Source organism: Urocitellus parryii, chromosome 8 (genome assembly GCF_045843805.1).
Source record: "Urocitellus parryii isolate mUroPar1 chromosome 8, mUroPar1.hap1, whole genome shotgun sequence".
Classification (NCBI taxonomy): Eukaryota; Metazoa; Chordata; class Mammalia; order Rodentia; family Sciuridae; genus Urocitellus; species Urocitellus parryii.
The window spans coordinates 75604830-75623549 of NC_135538.1; the positions used below are offsets into that span (position 1 = coordinate 75604830).

At 35.2% G+C, this 18720-nt stretch overlaps 1 protein-coding gene across 2 annotated transcripts in view; it reads left to right on the top strand.

Annotated features, from left to right (window-relative positions):
* The window catches only part of Ube3d (ubiquitin protein ligase E3D), a 153160-nt gene that overhangs the window by 37458 nt on the left and 96982 nt on the right, over nt 1-18720 (top strand). For both annotated transcript variants that reach the window (XM_026410996.2, XM_026411003.2), the window contains one exon: nt 1961-2121. In XM_026410996.2, the coding sequence (XP_026266781.1) occupies nt 1961-2121 (161 nt within the window). The remainder of the gene's footprint in view (nt 1-1960; nt 2122-18720) is intronic.

Sequence of the window (18720 nt, forward strand, 5' to 3'; positions counted from 1 at the left end):
AATTACTTCTGACATCTTGATGTTTGAGAAAGTGGCAAGTTTGGGAGAAAAGGCTCTGTGGTTAGGACTCATCCCTTACGTATACCACAAGGGTCTAATATTACACTACTTCTATTAAAAATAATGCTTTGCAGAAATGAATCTGGGGCATTTATCTGAAAACCAAAGCATCATGGACCAAGTCTCCTCTGTCTGTACATCTGTTTTATTCAACCAGTTAATATACATGAAACACTTCTTATTTGAAAGGCACTGTTCTAGGTGCTTAAGGTAGAACAAGAATACCTTGGCCTGGGGTAGAGTTATGTATGGTTTTGCTGCTGGCCATCCAATTTTGGGAACTCTATGCTTCTCTATTTCCAAAGAACTTCTGTGGCAGGCTAATATATTTTCCAACTTCAGTTGATATTAAATCATAAATACATAAATAACAATGTAATAGTAACTTCATAGTCAAAGTCTGAACACAGGTTTAGTTTTCTTTTCTTGTAAGATTTTTAAGTTGAACATCAGGAGTAGGAACTTTTAAAATTTTTCTAATAGATATTTAAATTTTTTAAAATTTCCTTTTTATGGAAATAATACATTCTTGAAACACATTCAGACAACATGAAGAACATAAAGAAATGTTAGCTTCCCCATTTGTCCCCTCTTCTCCCCATAACATAGTGCTTTCTAGAGGTAATTTATCTTAATAGTCTGATGTGTGAACGTTAATATTTTTCTATCCATATACAACTTTGTTTATGAAAGTGAAACAGTATGACATGATCAGAATTTTTTTGTAACATGCTTTCTTCTCATAACAATAGATCATTAAGGATTATTTTTTGTTAGTGTAAGTGTAGGTCTTACTCTTTAATGACTGAGTTCCATTGTACAATTATAAAAGACATGCTACAAAAAATCTTTGCACATGCATTTTAGTGCTTCTTTAGAAATGAATCTTTCTACTCTAATACAGCATTGGATTTGTATGATATAAACTCAGATGGTAATCACCTTGTAAAACATTGCACTATTATTGTTCTTTTACAATGGATGTTCTTGGTGCCCCACACAGATCTGGTTGACTGGGTTGCTACACCCATTCCCAGCTGCTGACAGTGTTGGATGCCAATAGTTCATAGATGTTCCCTTTTCCAGAAACTTGCCTTGGATAATGATGTTGACTTCCTGAGGAGGTTTCCTTTTCTTACTGCCCCATACCCATTCCTGCCCTGGTCAGCCTGTCAGTGATTTGAATCTGGGCCACAAAAAGCTGAGGCCTTGGCCTCAAGGTGGGGCCAATTTTGTAGGTATAATTCAAGCTCAGGATCTCCCCATGGGATCAGGCTGAAGCCCAACTCCTGCTGAGCTTGCATTATGCATCCTTGCAGGTCTTTCCCTCATATTTTCCTGTTCTCCTGAAAGTATCTCAGTGAATCATATATCTCTGCATCCCCAAACACTCCTCCATTAGCACATAGGGAATACTCATTCCAAACCCATTCTGAGATGGATGTTACCAATCTCTTCACAATATTTTTTTTTTATCTAATCTCATGGGTAAAAAATAGTGGCATTGAAATTTTGCATTTCCTTATTATTAGTGCTATTGACGTTTTAATTTTCATTTATTACATTCCTTATTAATTTGGTTACTATTCTTTGCCTATTTTTATATTGGGCTATTTTTGCCCCTTACTGATTTCCAGAAGCTACATATCTATAGATTATAGATAATTACATTGTTATTTATATATTGAATATTTTCTCCTCATTAGTTGTCTTTTTTTAACTTTATGATGTTGTTTGCACTATTAAATGTCATGCTTTGAAAAGCCTACCTTATTTTGAAATTATGTGCATGGTTCCCCTCTATTTTTTTTAAATAGTTTTTTTTTTTTTTAATAGTTGCTTAAAATACAAATAGGGTGGCAATATCCTCATACGTAGATTTTTCTCTTCACACCTTTAGCTCTGGCTTTTAAACTCAGACAGTGTGGTGATTGAATCTTTGAGTTCCGACCATATCAAAAAGTTCCCCCTTTTGGAAGATACATTAAAAGCAGGCTTCAGTTCTGCCTGGAATGCTGTCAAGGTCCTCTACCAGCCATGCCTCAGAAGTGGAGATGAAAAGTGAGTTTTGCTTTTGTTTCCCACTCCACACTGTTTAGCTTCTGTTGTCATGTTGGTGTTAAAAAATTAATGAATTTAATGGTACTATACTGCTTCCCTTCTTGAAATTTCTAGGAATCATGCTGCTAAATATGCTTTTAAAGTAGATTGAGTTATTACAGATGATTCATGCTAACATGCAGAAATCTTGCTTTTACTGAAAGTAATTGGTCTTTTCTTGTAATCTCAGCTGTCTGTATATAGACTACAGTACTAGATTAGACTTCAACAATCATGAATACTTACTGGTAAGCTCTTTCCAGTCATTCAGGATACAATAATAGACACAGTCCTTGCCTCAGGGGTTGTCATTCAAACTGGAGGAAGCAAATAATAAACAAAATCATCATCAACAAAAAAGTCAAAGGCTTATATGGTTTTTTTGTGTGTGTCCATTACTCATCTAAACTCACCTGAGCTTACAGTTCTCTTAAGGGTAGACACAGCCCTGGGAGTAGGACTGTTATTCCCCCTTATAAAGATAAGGATACTAAGAAGTGGGTGGTATGTTATTCTAGTAAAAAAATAAATTAAGATAAGGAAGCAGTGAAGTGTTAGATGGGTATAGGCCATTGTCATTTTATATTGAAAAGTCAGGGACAGTTCCTCAGGAAAAAAAAAATGATATTTAAGTGGAAAATCTGAAGGATGTGAAATGGTGAGCCATGGCAGAGGGTAGAGTGTTCCTAGTGAAGGTGTTACAGAGTGAGGGCCTTCCAAGAAACTGAGGCAACTCGAAGACCCTCTCATCAAACCCTGATTACTCATCAAACCCTGATTCTTGTAATCAAGTCAGCAAGATTTCAGACATGTTGCTTAGAGTAATAGGAATAAGTTTATTGAAGGCATAGGAAAAGGGAAAGGGGACACTCTCAAGGGAGAAAATGGGTCCTCTAAGAGAGGAGAGGGACCACATGCTTCTCCTGTACTCCAATTTTATTGGGGATCCCAGAGAAGTTTCCAGAGAGTCCCACCCAGGACGACATTTTGACTTTTGACTAACAGCAACAGGACATCAGACTTTCAAGTACCCATTGCTATGGCAACTCTAGGTCACCTTGGGCCATACTGACTGGTTCTAACTGGATTCTTAACCAGGAGGAACTATCCTGTCTCCTAGAGTTTCAGGATCTGATCACAAAAGTCTGGGTTCCTCCCATCAATATCATCTTGGGTCTGCATATTTCCTGCAGTTAACAGGTAGTTTGCTGAGGAATGTGACATATCCTGTCCACTTAAGCCTGACTGAACTGCAGGTAAATTACTTCTTGGAAAAGAAAGCATGTGGGATAAGCACTGTGGGCCAGTTTTATAGAATTATTCTCTTAACCTTGTGTTCCCACCATCCTTATCTGTCTGTTCCTTAACAAAGGAAACAGCAAGTATTAAAATACTGGATGGATTGAAAGTTTATACTTGTTCTGTATTCTCAGATGGGTTTATCAAATTTCTGCTAGGAACAGAAAGATCCCAGTTTTTTTCTGGGGAATAAATAAGACATTTAAAACAATTACTGCTTTTCTTTCACCTTTTTTTTTTTAATTAAGCAAGCAGTGCAAATTATAAGAGATTCAAATACTCAGAGACATGTAAACTAAAATGTGAAGTTCTTCATCATATCCCTCTCCAGATGAAAACTGTTGTGCAATCTTCCACATTGCTTACTATTCATTTTGCATCTTAACAAAATCTAAATAATACATGTATTTTTTAAAAGAGCAAAACACTTTCTCTTGGAGATTCTTTACATATCAGGGCTTGACATTTTATGAAATGGGTATACTATAAATCACTTGACCATTTTACTATTGATTACTTTTTGCTGTCATAATTAGTGTTGGACTATGTACTGTTGTATATTTGTTTTATGATTATATGCAGGTTTTTTATAAGAGGGTTTTATAGAGGTTCAATTGTTGTTGGGTCAAAAGGTGTGCACATTTAAATTTTTTACAGATAATCTCAAGTTGTTTTGTAAAATGACAATGCAAATTTACAATCCCTCCTAATGTTTTCTTAAATGTCCATTTCCATACCCTCTTATCATTTAGGTTTTTCCCTATCTGATGCCAATCTTAATGAAACAGGTTTAATCTACTCTCTTTATGGTATTGAGGTACACTCAGAGAATATGATTTGTGTTCTATGCTTTTGAGACTTTTTGGGTGGCCTTAAGACGTGGTTAACTTTTAAACTGTTTATTAATTATATTCTCTGTTGCTGTGTGTGTGTGTGTGTGTGTGTGTGTGCGCGCGCGCTGTAATGTACATTTATATAGTCAATTTTATTAGATCCTTTATATTCATCTTTACTACTTATTTGAAATGTAGACTTTTGAGAAAGGTATGTTAAATTTCACACTGATTATGGAAGTCATTTTCTTCCGATTTTTATATGTTTTTATATTTTTTCTTTTGAAGTTAACTTATTAGATTTAAAGGTTTGAAATGTACAGTTTAACTGATTGCATATTTTGTCAATAGGAAATTTTATTCCTTTTCTATTCAATGCAAAGTTCTTTCATTTAATTTGCTTTATGTTAATACTGCTATATTTAATTTTAAAGAGATTATTGACTTGTTATAATTTTTTGCATTTCTTTATTTTTACCTGTTTTATGTCATTTTATCTTAGGTACATGTCTCATTATTATATGTTTTGTGAACTGCATGTAGCTGGACATTTTTAAACTCCAATGTGATTGCCTCTTTATCTTAATAGTGAATTTAATTATTTCACAATTATTATGATTATTGAGATAGTTGCACATGGTATGTTATCGGGGCCATTTCCTTCCTCTGATGATTTGGAAATAAAAAGTAATCCCAAAATTATTTTTAATGGTTAATTTTAAAATTTTAATATACTTTACTATTTATATTTAGATTTAATATCCCTACTTTTCATTAGAACAAGAAGGACGTAAAGTTTCACATTTCTCCTCTGGCTTACTCCCCTCCCTACTCCCTTCTCTATGTCAACATCACCTGTGATTCTAATGAAGGGGACTGCATTTCTTCCTTCCTCTTTTCTAAGCCAAAGTCCTGTACCATATTTTTATAAAAGTATGTAATGTTATTTTATGTATTTTAACATGATTTATAAATGATACTAAACTCCCATCTTTCTGCAATTTGTTTTTTCATTCAATATTTTTTGTTTCATTTTTTAATTTGATCAAGTATATTCTTCAATACATCTTTTAAACTTGAATTATAGTTAGTCTTTGAATATCTGAAAATTTCTTATACTTATTCTGACTTTGATGGTCTTCAGGATTTTCTCTGTATCTTTGATTTTCCTTTCTTTCTTTCTTATTTTTTTTCTTTCTCTCTCGGGTACTAGGGATTGAACTCAGGGGCACTGGACCACTGAGCCACATCCGCAGCCCTATTTTGTATTTTATTTAGAGACAGGGTCTCACTGAGTTGCTTAGTCTGTCCTGCTCACCATAAATATTTTTTAAAGAATTCAAAACATACAATTTGTGTTTATATAGTGGTACCTGATGTTCTACTTATTCTCATATTTGATAATTATAATTCGCTGTTGATGACTATGAGTTCTTGGTAGCATAGCCTGTGCTTATGGATTAGTGAAAGATAACTCAAAGGATTTGCTGGTCTGGACTTGTCTAGACTTGTCTTTTTTCAACTTTTGGAATTAAGAAAAAGGAGGTAGTCACAGATTCAGTTATGGTGATAAATCTTGTATTAATTATATGTAGGATCTTTATACTTCCTTTTTTAAGGAGTATTAAAGGAACTTGGTGTACTTGGACCATATTTACTCATTCCGAACCAATTCCTATGATGCTAGAAATAGAGTGACATTAGTCAGTTGTGTTCTGTATTCCATTAGGAGACTTTTTTTTTTTCAACTCCATGTGTCTTGGAAACAGTTAGTGTCTAATGAATGAGTTTACCTATTTATAAAATTACTTTTGTTGTGCTTTTCCTCCTGCTACTTTTTGGTTCTGTGTGCCCCAAGGTAGGAATAAAATTTTTCCAGATGGATGAACGTGCTGTGAGTTATTTACTTTTGTCTTTTAAAGATATTAGTGTCTTCCTTTCTGGGGCATGACTGAGCAAACTTTAGACTCGTGGTATATTTTTGATCCATGGGGTGGTACATTAACTATTTTAGTCCAATTGGCTAGAATTTTTTTCTAGTGAAAGTGTGGATTGCCAGATGGTCGTCTAAATAAGGAAAATAGCAAATGTAACTATGGTTTTATTTCCTTGAGCACTCACAAAAAAGTGGCATATATTATTTTTAGAGTGTTCTTTCTAGCAATCTTGCTCAACATTTTGAAGTACATTGTGTTTTTTTTTTTTATCTCTTCCCTTCTTACTTCAGCCAGTGTTTCATATCTTAGTGAAACCAATGGTTTACTGTTTCATGTTTTATATTGGCAAAATAATCTATCTTATATCCCACATTCTTTTGTTTGTATATCAGAATTCAGATTCTATGTATTGACTCTCTAGCTTTGGACTCTAAATTATCTTTTGAAATTTATTTCTGCCATTTTGTCAATTCACCCATGGCCTCAAATTCTAGATAGGGTAATTTTGTCCCTCAGGGAATATTTGGCAATGTCTGGAGACATTTTTGGTTATCATTACTTAGAGGATTGGCATCTAGTAAATAGATAAGATTGCTCTTAATATTATATAACACATAGGAGAACTCCCACAGCAAAGAATTTTCTGGATCAAAATGCTGAAATAGTACCAAAGTTGAGAAACCTTGCTCTGTACTGCGTCTTGAAATCAAGCTGTTTTTGCCTTCTTCTTTGTGTTATAGCCCATAATTTTCTTGAGATATATTTAGACCGGAAAATAAGAGAAATTCTAATATGGCATGAATTAAAATCTCTATACCTCAGATGTTAACTTTATTAGAATAAACAAAATTAATGGTGAAATATTATGTAAATGTTTATCATAACACTTATTTTTTTTTTCTGTAAGGGAAACAATTCTTTTAACTGTATACCCAAAAGTGGGTTTGCCAGATCATATGGGAGTTCAATTTTTAATTTCTTGAGGAATCTCTGTACATTTCCATAATAGTTACAGCATTTTGCCATTTTACCAATAGTACACACACATTTCAGTTTACTCACATCCTTGCTAACACTTGTTAGCTTCTGTTCCTTTTTTGATACTAGCCATCCTAATGGCTGTGAGGTGATATCTAATTATAGTATTAATGTGCATTTCTCTGATGGTTAATGATGTCAAGCATCTTCTCATATGTTGGTCATTTGTATATCATCTTCAGAGAAATATCTGTTCAAGTCCTTCATCCATTTTTTAAAATTGGGTTATTAGGTTTTTTATTGTGGAATTATATAAAAGTGCTTGATATATCCTGGTTATTAATCTCTTATCAGATATATGATGTATAACTTTTTTCTTTCTGTAGCTTGCCTTTTCACTCTGTTGATTGTATCCTTTGGTGTACAAAAGCTTTTAAGTTTAGTGTAGTGTCATTTATCTGTTTTTGTTGCTGCTTGTGCTTTTAGTATCATACCAAAAGAAATCATTATCAAACTCTGCTTACTTTGGATAGTATACAGTGATGTGGCAAAGACTTCATTGCTTGAAAAACTTTGGAAAAAAAAATAAATGGTTTTGACCAGATCTACAGAAATTTGTTCTTTTGTTTGATAAAAACATAAATCAAACAAAATGTTAGTTTATGATAATTTTACATCCAGCAGAATATCTAAAGACCTATTTAATAATTATGTAATCTGCTAAAGCAATGCTAATTTTTTTTGAAGTATGAATATTATGCTAAAATAAGTGAATGAGTGAATCAGTAAGTAGCTGACTGAACTGATACATGTTACCCAGCCCTGAAGAACACTTTATTACAGCATCTCAAGGAACCATCTCTTCTACTTTCCACATAGGAGCCACAAGGTGACTGTCATTGATGCATTCCAATTAGATACACTGACTTTGCAGAGAAAGTTGGACTTAAACTTCAGATATGAATGTTCAAGTCATATTTTACATATTCGGAACCTAAAGACCAAAAGGACAAATAACTTCAATTAGTCACCTTGTCAGTGATAAATTAAAGTTCCAAATTCAGTGCTTTTTCTTTGTATCGTGTCGTCTCCTACCATAAAATTTTAAGAGATCTGAAAATGCCACTTTAATTTATGTTTTCCACAAGAAAAATTTCCCTGGTAGTTTAGAAGGTGTGGGCACTGTGTCACTGCTCTCAAATATACTGCTTACTATACTATATTCAGTGAATATTTATCTATTTAGTTATGTAATATCAGTAGCAGGAACTTCAGATTTATAGGATGTTCGTGTCTGAGGTCACAGATTGGAATTTTAGTATACAAATGTTGGTCTTTTTTTTTTTTCCCCTCCAGTAGTCCCAGGCCTTAGCTTCTTAGAACAGGAATGCATTGAATCTAAATTAATCCAAAAATATAACAAAGTCATCAGTACCTATTAGAAAATGTTAAGGCTCTTTTGAAATCACTTTCATACACTTGCTAGTACAGTATTATCACCAAAACCAACTTATTGAGAGACCATTCTTCATTATGAACCAAGTTTAGCACACATCTTCAATGATAGTTGGAAAGATTCCTCCTTTAGACTATGTAATTACAATGGTCTAATCTAAAAGTTATTTTGTTTGGAATTCCTACACTATTCGTGAATCCATTTGTAATCATTAAAGATGAGACAGGAAATAAGACCATGACATATAAAAAATATGAGCTTTTCCCCTGGAGCTTTTCCTGTGAAAAGCTCCTGTTTATCTCTTGGGATTGCTTCCTTGAGGAGAATCTGGCTTCCTTTTTCTAATGAGAAAATGTGAAACAAGTATTGTCATGACCTGTGAAGGAAAAGAGGAGAGGGAACTGGCATTGGGTGGAAGAAGGAAGAGGAGTGTGTACATGAAATTGTTTCTTCACTCTTATTTGTTCTCTAATCATCTGTGAGATATTTCTGATTCAGACTTAAAGTATTGTGTTAATGTTTCACATCTTTAGAAAGGCTTTGGTTTTAGGGTCTGGGGGTGTAGCTCAGTGGTAGAGTGCTTGCTTGAGTGAGGCCTTAGTTCAATTCTCAGCACTGAAAAAAAGAAAAAAAGAAAAAATCCAATTTCTTGGTATTACTATGGACTTGGTATTATGTTTGATTCCAAAACAGGAGAATGAAGATTTCTGCCCAACAGGAGTTTCAAAGTAAAGTTAAGGCAACATAATAAGAAAAAGAAAACAAACTTAAATAAATAATTCTTTCAAAAGATCAGAATGCACATAATGCTAATAAGTTAGTCCCGTAGTGCTACCATAACAAAATACCTGAAATAGGGTATTTTTAAAACAGTAGAAGCTTCTCACAAATTTAGAGGCTGGAAGTCCCAAGAAAAAAGTGCCAGCAATCTCTGCTTTCAAAGTTGCTCCTTTTGCTGGGTCCTATGTGGCATATTGCACACAGTGTCCTCACATGATGAAGAGGAAGGAAGGACCTATAGCCTCCAGCCTTTTATGAGACACTATTCCTATCCATGAGGGCAGAGCCCTAGGACCCTGGCATCTACTAAAGGCCCCACCTCTTAATACTTCTACCTTGGAGATTAAGTTTCAACGTGAGTTTTGGAGGAAACACAGACATTTAAGCCATGGCAGCTAAGGAAGAGATGTTCATGGCTTTTCTAATAATATATTCATTAGCTGGAGTAAAGAAAATAGAACAAAAGGTAGAAAGTACTCTGTTCCCCTCCCTTCCACTCCACCCTCTCTCTGATGAAAATTGAAAAGGGATGGACAAAATGTGCCTGTGATCACATAGAGAGGCCCTTAGTAGGCTGCATCTGACAAAGGGATATGTGGCCCCTACAGGCATTGAGGGGTGAGGGGCAGTCAACTATCTATAGAGATGCCTCCTTTTATCTCTTTAGAATATTAGGCTCCTCAAAAGGTTTGGTTGAAGGGAGGGGGCCCCAGCCATAAAGAAAAATAAGAGAATCATTGTTCTTTGTGATATACATTTTACCATATTATGTTTGAATCCATTGGATCAGGCAAATTTGCAACTTACTAAAACAAACACATTGTGTTATTGTTAGAATAACAATTGTTAGAATGCTCTTCCTTTTTTGAGGAGGACTGAAATCTACCTCCCAGAAACTCTCAGTCGGAGCTACCAAAAATAAATCTGCTGAGTCTTCAATATGACAGCTCTAGATATTCAGGTACCTTCACATGTTCTCCTAGGGTCTCGTCTCCAGGCCAATGTCCGCAGATGAATGGTTTCAAGCCTCCCCTTCCTTGCTCTTTCCTCTTGACTCCCTGGTTTTGTTTCTATCTTGATTTCTATAAGAAGATGTTGCCTTATATCTTGTCAGTTTTGCATATATATGAGGCTGTTATGGATAGGAAAGGGATACATTCTACAAGGTTGTTAGAAGTAAAGGAAAGAGTGTTTTTGGTGGAACTAGACAGGAAAAGCTGGACTTCAGTAATTCATAGAATTTGGACAGTAAACAGAAAAGTTTCAACTTCAGGCATTAGAGAGGGTTCTTTCATTCATTTATTAATTCAGTAAGTACTTGTTAAATGCATACTATTGTGCTAGGTATTGGGAATATAATATTGAGCTAGCAGAGACCTGATGCTTTATATCATAGATCTTATTATAGTCTAGCAGAAAAGACAAATAAATGCATAGTTTGCAACCTGATCACTGCTATGACAGAGTTACATGATCCTATGAGAATAAATTGTAGGGAGACCAACCATGTCAGTATGAGATTCCATGCAAAATTGATGCTCCACTGCTGTCTAAAGGACAAGAAAGAGGGTGTGAGGAGCACCTAAGGAGAAAGGCAATTTAAAGGGACCTAGGGTGGGAGAGAGTACAGTGAGTACAGGGATGGGAGGAAGGCCAAGGTGGCTGAAATGCAGAGAGTGGGTAGGGCTGGGAGGAGCCAGAACAACTCAAGTGTCCCTAAGGACACTTGAAAGAATTTTGTCTGTGTTTATCCCAGGAACAGTAAGAACTTACTGAACATTTTATCTAGAGAAAGGGTAAGATAGTTTAATTTATATTTCAGAAAGATTATTCTGGCAGCCATCTAGAGAACAGTTGGATATGGTACATCAGATAGGAAGCTATTACAGTAGCCCAAGAGAAATGATTATAGTTTGGACTTGGGTGATGGTAGCAGAGATAGATGTGAGACATACTTAGTAAGTAAAATTGCAGTGCTTGGTGATTGATTGGATCTGGGGAATAACTACTATTTATGGGATAGATAACATTGCAAGAAAATCAAGTTTGGGTTTAAGATCATGAAGTTTAGTTTTATATATGTTGAGTCTGAGGTACATTTGAGTCATTCAAGAAGAAATAGCAAATTGAAATATAATATACAAACCTAGGACTTGGATGAAAATTTTGGGCTGAATTTATAAACCTGTGACCATCTGCATCTTTGGTCATAATTGAAAGCAAAGTCATAATTCAAGCCATGGGTAAGGTTGTTTAGGAAAAAAGAATGAAGGATTGAATGGTAAAGAACTCCCACATTTACAGGCCAGAAAAAGGAGAATAAATCTGGAAAGGAGATGGAAGAATGGCTAGGGAGGTAGGAGGAAAGCAACAAAATATTATTTTATATAAGCTAAGGGAAGAAAATGCTTATAGGAAGAAGTAGTTCAGACAAGACATTGAATTTAAAATGTGCATTGGATTTAGATTATGAAAGTCATTAGTGACTTGAGCAGGTATTGTCTTGTAGGTGACTGGGCTGGAAGTTGGATTGGAATGTTGAGCAGTGAGTGAAAAATAATGTGACAGAGAAGAAAACAAATACAGGCAGCTATTTCAAGAAGATCGACTGCACTGGGCAGGGTGGTGTATGCCTATAATGCCAGCAGCTGGGGAAACTGAGGGAGGATCACAAGTTCAAAGTCAACCTCAGCAACTTAGTAAGGTGCTAAGCAAATCAGCAAGACTCTATCTCTAAATTTTCTTACAAAGAACTGGGGATGTGGCTCAGTGGTTAAGTGCCCTTGGGTTCAATCCCTGGTACAAAGGAAAAAAAATAGAAGAAAAAGAAGAGGAAGAGGAAGAGGAAGAGGAAGAAGAAGAAGAAGACGACTGTGAAGGGCAGGAGAGTGAGAAAAGGGGCAGGAACTGGTTGAAGGTAAGTGGAGTTAGGCTCTAATGAGTAACTAAAAGGCCAATATGGAGTCTCCTGTTGAGAAGAGTTTGACTACACAAGAGAAAGAAGGGATGACTGATGACTAATGAGGCAGGATTCTCTGATGAGTTATAAGGGGCTCTCTCGAAAGCTCTTGTGGAGCAGCTTGCCTTAGGAGCAGCAATGGCTTCCCTTTTGTAACAAAGTAAGAAGATCAGAATTGGAGAGGTTCCCATATTAGGTTTTAGAGAAGATGAAAAACATGTCTACTGATGGCTTCTATTTTATCTGTAAAATAGGAGCCAAGGGGGGAAAGGCACAAGAGAGAAAGGGATGGGGGTAACGATCAGAAGTTTGAGGAGAATGGAAAATTGTAATGGTCATTTGGAGAGGAGTGAGAACCCCAAGGATGTGTGGGATTTGTAGACACTGTCCACCTGAGGCTTGTGATCATGATTTATAGCCATGTTAAGCTTTCTTACACTGCGGCTTTCCCCAGTTTATCATCTACCTAGTGCCAGCATACAGAAAGCAAATAGTTGGGTTCATCAGAGTTAAAGTTTTGTTGTCTCCTTGCAAAGAGTATTGTGTTACTCTTGTGTTATTAAAATTATAGGCTCTAGAAACTATGTGGGCTATTTTAATGAATATTAAGGGTTGGAAAGGGACTGTAGCTTCTAATTACTTACTGAAACTTAGCTGTGGCTGAGGAGAAAGCTTTTAATTTTATATCTGAGGCTTCTCAAAATGTTATTTTTAAAAATACCAAATATTATTGATGGGAAATGATCTCTTTAAGATATATTAAGGAAAACTCAAGTACCTTAATGGAGTTTTAGCAGCTATTCAACTGTATACCTAACATTAATTTTCTTCAACATTTTCCATATGATTTTTGTGATCTTATTCTGCAAGGAAATGTATTAGACTCATGGAATAATGAGTATAAAGTAAAAGGCGTGTAATCTTTAGTGTCTGCTGAATCTGACTTTGACATTCATCATGTAAAGCAACTACAATGTTCCTGATTGGTTCTGCTTTTATCACAGACATTGGGATGACAAATGAACTTTAGATTCCGAGTTCAGCTACAGTGGAGGGAAGAAATCAGTTTCTTTCATTATCACTTTAGGATTTTTAAATCCAGATAGCTGTAAGAGCCCTCCAGGTGCATGCACCTGTATTGAAAACCACTCTAAATTGGACATTTCATTATAGTTGTTTCCATTGTTAAATCTGGCTGCTACTGTAGCATCCTCTGTGGGAGCAAGTGCTTGTCTCAGGGACCAAGGCAGGGCTTCAGGCCAAAAGCCTCTAGCAATATTGTTGGCCTCTAAGGGAGAGCCTCTGCAGACTGCACCATATGAAGTGCCAGAAACTTACTGTGGCCAATCTCTCTTCCAAGTCAGAGGAAAACTGTCTCTCCAATTTAAAAAAATCTAATCATTCTTAATTACCCAGGTAAATGATAAAGATATTCTCCCTGTAAAAGAATTCCCAAATTCTAAGTTCAAGCTCAAATCCTCTGATGAGCATCTCCAATTCCAGTTCCTTCTATATAAGTTGCAAGGTTGCTGTATACCTTACCAGTCCTTTATTTAAACATATACATATTTTTACATATGCCCCCAATAAATAAATTTAGGAATATTTTGTTTTCCTTTTTCACAAAAATATATCATATACCATAATATTTTTTCATAATTTATTTGTTCATGCAACATTATGTCTTCTCAGTATGTATAGATGTATCTTATTTTAAACTGCTGTGTAATATTCCATAATGTAGGTATTTCATCAGTTAGACATTTTATTAAAATTATTTTGAATTTTTCTCTGATACTAAGAATTTTGTGGAAGCACTTGTGCCTAACTCCTTATGTACCTCTGTAGGGATTTCTTTAAAATGGATGAAAAGTAGTGGAGTTGCTATTATTGGAGTATATTTATGTTAAAATTTTAAAAATAACCTTTTGATTTTAGAATACTTTTAGATTTATAGAAAAGTTGCAAAAATAATACATTTTATTCAAGTGAACCTCTCAACTGGTCTCAGTTTCCCTTCATTTTTCATCTTAAATCATTATAGCACCTTTGCCAAAACTGAGAAACCAACACTGGTAAATTGCTGTTTACTAAATTCTAGGCCTTATTCAGATTTCACTAGTCTTCTACTGGTGAAATATTTATATCAGAAGGACTCACATCTATTTTTTTATATAATCCAACATTTGGGTTATAATCTAATATTATCCTATTATTTTTGTTAGTATTTATTTTGTTGCTCAAATTGTCCTAGCCTTGGCCATTAGGAGCTATTTTAGGCCAGCTCCTGTGTCCCATTTATATATCTTCATACTTCTAATTTTTGAACACCTCCTTAAAATGTTTCAGAGACTAGAATCAGCCATTGAAGGAGCCCTGATATCTTGCTATTAAAGAATGGGAATGCTCTTTATACTTATATTTGGAATTTTTATAGGTATTGCTCAGTAACCCTTCTATAGACTTGTCTAGTTGATACTTTTATCCTTCTCCTCACCCTTGTTTTTGTACAGGATATTATCATGTTTACTACTTTTGATCAATCTGATAGAATGTATCTTTTTTAAAGTAACTTTTCCCTGGTTACTAGTGTATCTCAACTTGGTTCAGGTGTTTGTCACTCTTTTTTTTCCAGGGTGTAAGGGGGACCAGGGGCACTCGACCACTGAGCCACATCTTCAGTCCTATTTTGTAGGGTCTCACTGATTGGCTTAGTGCCTTGCCGTTGCTGAGGCTGGCTTTGAACTTGCAATCCTCCTGCTTCAGCCTCCAGAGCCGCTCTTTTTTTTTTTTTTTAACTATATTTCCTTCGCATCTGATATTTCCATTATTTTTCTCCTGTTAGCAACATATAATAAAGATACCTTTACTGATGAAGTGACATAACCTTGTTAATTTTATCACAGGGTTTGTTTCTAAACCAATAAGATTGAAAGGGGGGAAAATGGGTGGCATAGCTGACAGTTTTTATCCTGGGTTATTCAGGTTAGCAGGGTAACAATGAAAAGTTACTGGTTGCTGTGTTTCCTGAATAAAAATGTCTTCGGGTTCACATAAGGTTTCTCTAGATAGTATGGATAGCCCACTCCCATTCTTGGGGGTAAGAATATTCTTTTGTTTTATATGGATTTTTTTCCTTGTTATAAGCTCTTTCTCCTTGAAAGTTTTTAAGGGTAAATATTGTGATGTTAATAATCTAATATTAACTTTAGAGCTATTTTGCCTCAGATCTGTGTTACATTATATCATCAAATTCCCAAAAGATCTCTGTGAGAAAAGTGTTGTATAGAATTTAAGGTTTCTTGCCCACTGAGGCACAGCTAGGCTGTAGTGCATTTTGAATTCAAGGACAGGTCTGTCTTCAAATTCCTTGGTTCTATTGGCCACATGTCCTTATCATGTCAGTATTTATAGGCTATCATCTGAAACCACTGACTGTGAAGCAGAAATCGTGGTAGAAATGGGTTTATTTACTTAGAGCTGCTTTTGGACTCCTCAGATTTATACTATCAAGACTCCTTCATGTCCCACTCTTTTTATCTGCCTAATGAAAGCTAAAACTTGGCCACTGCTTCTGAACCGAATTTTATTGATTTTTTTTAACCCCGACCCCGTAGTCGGAAACATACCTTAATTGGCTGCCCCCAAGCTCATCTTAGTTTACTGCCATGTTATCATACACCCACAAACAGCTTTCAAATCATTGCGATCCTTTTTGAGCTGATTCCCTTCCCTTTCTTTTCCAGATTTAACTCACCTGTTAAGCTTTTTGGCAAATGATTAGTTTTTTCAATATAATGTGTATTGAGCTCTCATTTATATCTCCTGCTTGATTTGCTTTCTCTGAGCTTCTTTGGACCAAATTCCAATAATTACTTCTATACCCATCTCAACCTCTTTCCAATCATTTTTTAGTCTTTGTATAATCTACAGACTCATCTTGGTTTACCAGCCACCTTTAATTAACCTCTTTGATGAAATCAGTTGATCTGTATTTAAAATCTACTGAAACAAAACAGAACTTTAGGATGAGGGATTTCTTAGAAATACCTTGTTCTCAACAAAATTCTTAACCAAACAATTACAAATGGTTATCAATATATTCACACGATTAGTTCACTTTACATATAACTCAGCAAATGTGTTCTAGAAAGGTAGAATGAGCCTGTCTTCTTATTGAAAAAGGTTGCCATGGGGCTTCATAGTGTACTTGTGGAAATATATTTCTTGAGAGTTTGGAGGTTCTAGAGGGCAGTGCAGCTACTCGAACAGCCCTGAAGAATGGTTCTTCTCCCTGGAAGGTCATCTTCTTTCACCTAAGTGACCTCAGCTCAAGGAGGGAGGCACATGGAACAATGAGAGAGGAAGGGGACACCACATCAGTTGAATCAGTCATGGTGATCAACGGAGTGACAAAGGTTGCCGCCAGATCTCCCTCACATCCTAGAAACTTGTTTCTTAAAGTTCGTAATCTTCTCTGGTGTGGAGACTTTGGCACTCTGAAATAACAGTCACAGGAATAATTCCCCCACCTGTAGTTGGAAGTGATTGTTAGGGTATTTGATGTTGAGATGACATGAAATATTTGTCATTGTGCTATGGGAAGTGTATGAGAATAGAAACAAACATGGAATGCAGTCCCAGATTATAGCTACGGCCAAGCCAAGTTATTGCCCCTTCTCTGGACCTTAATTTCCTCGTCTTTTGGAATAGATATACTCAACATTCTGCAATTCCATGACTTTGGGATACTTATAGACATTTTAAAGAATGTCTTCTCACGCTTTTTGTTTTGTTTAATTTGTCTTATAAACTGAAGGTTAAATTTTCTCTTGTGTATTTAATGAATGTAGTACTTAGCCTCAGATTCAGTTCAACAGAAAATTCACTTAGATAAAAGCATAAATAATACAGAATTCTTATTTCTAGAGTCTAACTTTTTTATCTTGGAAACTGAAAACTTACATAAAAGCTCTATATGATATGCATCCTAAGCAAGAGGTTTTCTGATTCCTTCTAATTAAGGAAAACTTCGTGGAGAAAGTAACACTTTTGATCTGAGAACCAACGGATAGAAAGATAATGGGCCAGGAGGTTGAAGAGAAGACAGCTTGAGCAAAGGTGCAAAGATATTTCAGAATGTATTTCCCAAAATATATTTCAAAGGACATAAATAGCTTTGTGGGGGGGATGCTATTTCCAATAATATTATCTTTGTATTACATTACAGTTAAGATACTATAATTGCTATCTGTTTTTATAATTTTTATTATTAAGCAAATCGTGAATTCATTGTCTTAATACTCTCAAGTTAATGTGAATTGCTAAGAAGAATATATAGTATATAGCAAGTATGAATCTTATATGATCATGGTACCCTTTTTCATGGGAACACTAGGTCCAAGCAATACAACTTTTCAGAAATTGCACAAGAATACCATGTTGTCTGAGTGGATTAGAGTAAGGTATTCCCCTGATATTAATTGAATCAAAGTTTTAAAATGGAGTGTAAGGAACAAGGAAATTGGAGAACATGTATTTTCTTTCTATTCAGCTGGTAGGTGTCAGTGTTTGCCAAGGATAGCTGGGTGATAGTTCAGCAAAGGAAATGAATTGGCAGAGGGCATGTTGGTCACTTCTTTGTTTAATTCTTAAATTTTTCTTTTTTAGTAATTGGGATTTTATCCAGGAACACTTTATCACTGAGCTATATCCCTACCCCTTTTTATTTTTTATTTTTCTTACTTTTGAGAGAAGATCTCACTAAGTTTCTGAGACTGGCCTTGAGCTTACAAGCCTCCTGCCTCAGCCTTCCCAGTACCTGGTTTTACAGGCATGTGCCCCCATGTTAGCAATTTCTAAGAGTGTATATCAAAGGAAGTAAACTTGTAAGATAATTTATATTTATTCATAAATTTAAGATTAATGTTTTAAAATACCAAATAATGACTTGTATTTTGCTAATATATTCTCTCTCACACAAGAATCTTATCCTACTGGAAACAGAGATGAGGTGCAAGTTTTATTTATTCATTTGTTTAATTTGCTCTTATAGAATAGTGTAACGGGACAAATCTGTATCTATTATTATCTATTATGCAGACAGTTACCACTTTCCTGGTAACCACATGAGAAACAATCAAATTGCCAAGTCAGTTGTTAGTAAAGGATTTCAATAAAAGTGAGCTCTAGAATGGTTTACAATACTAAATATGACAAGCAACATCACTATGTATACCACCTTCTCATGTTAGACTCTTTCAAGTATGCTCGGTTAACAGGATTTCACGTAGAAATAAACTGGACTGTGAGGAATTA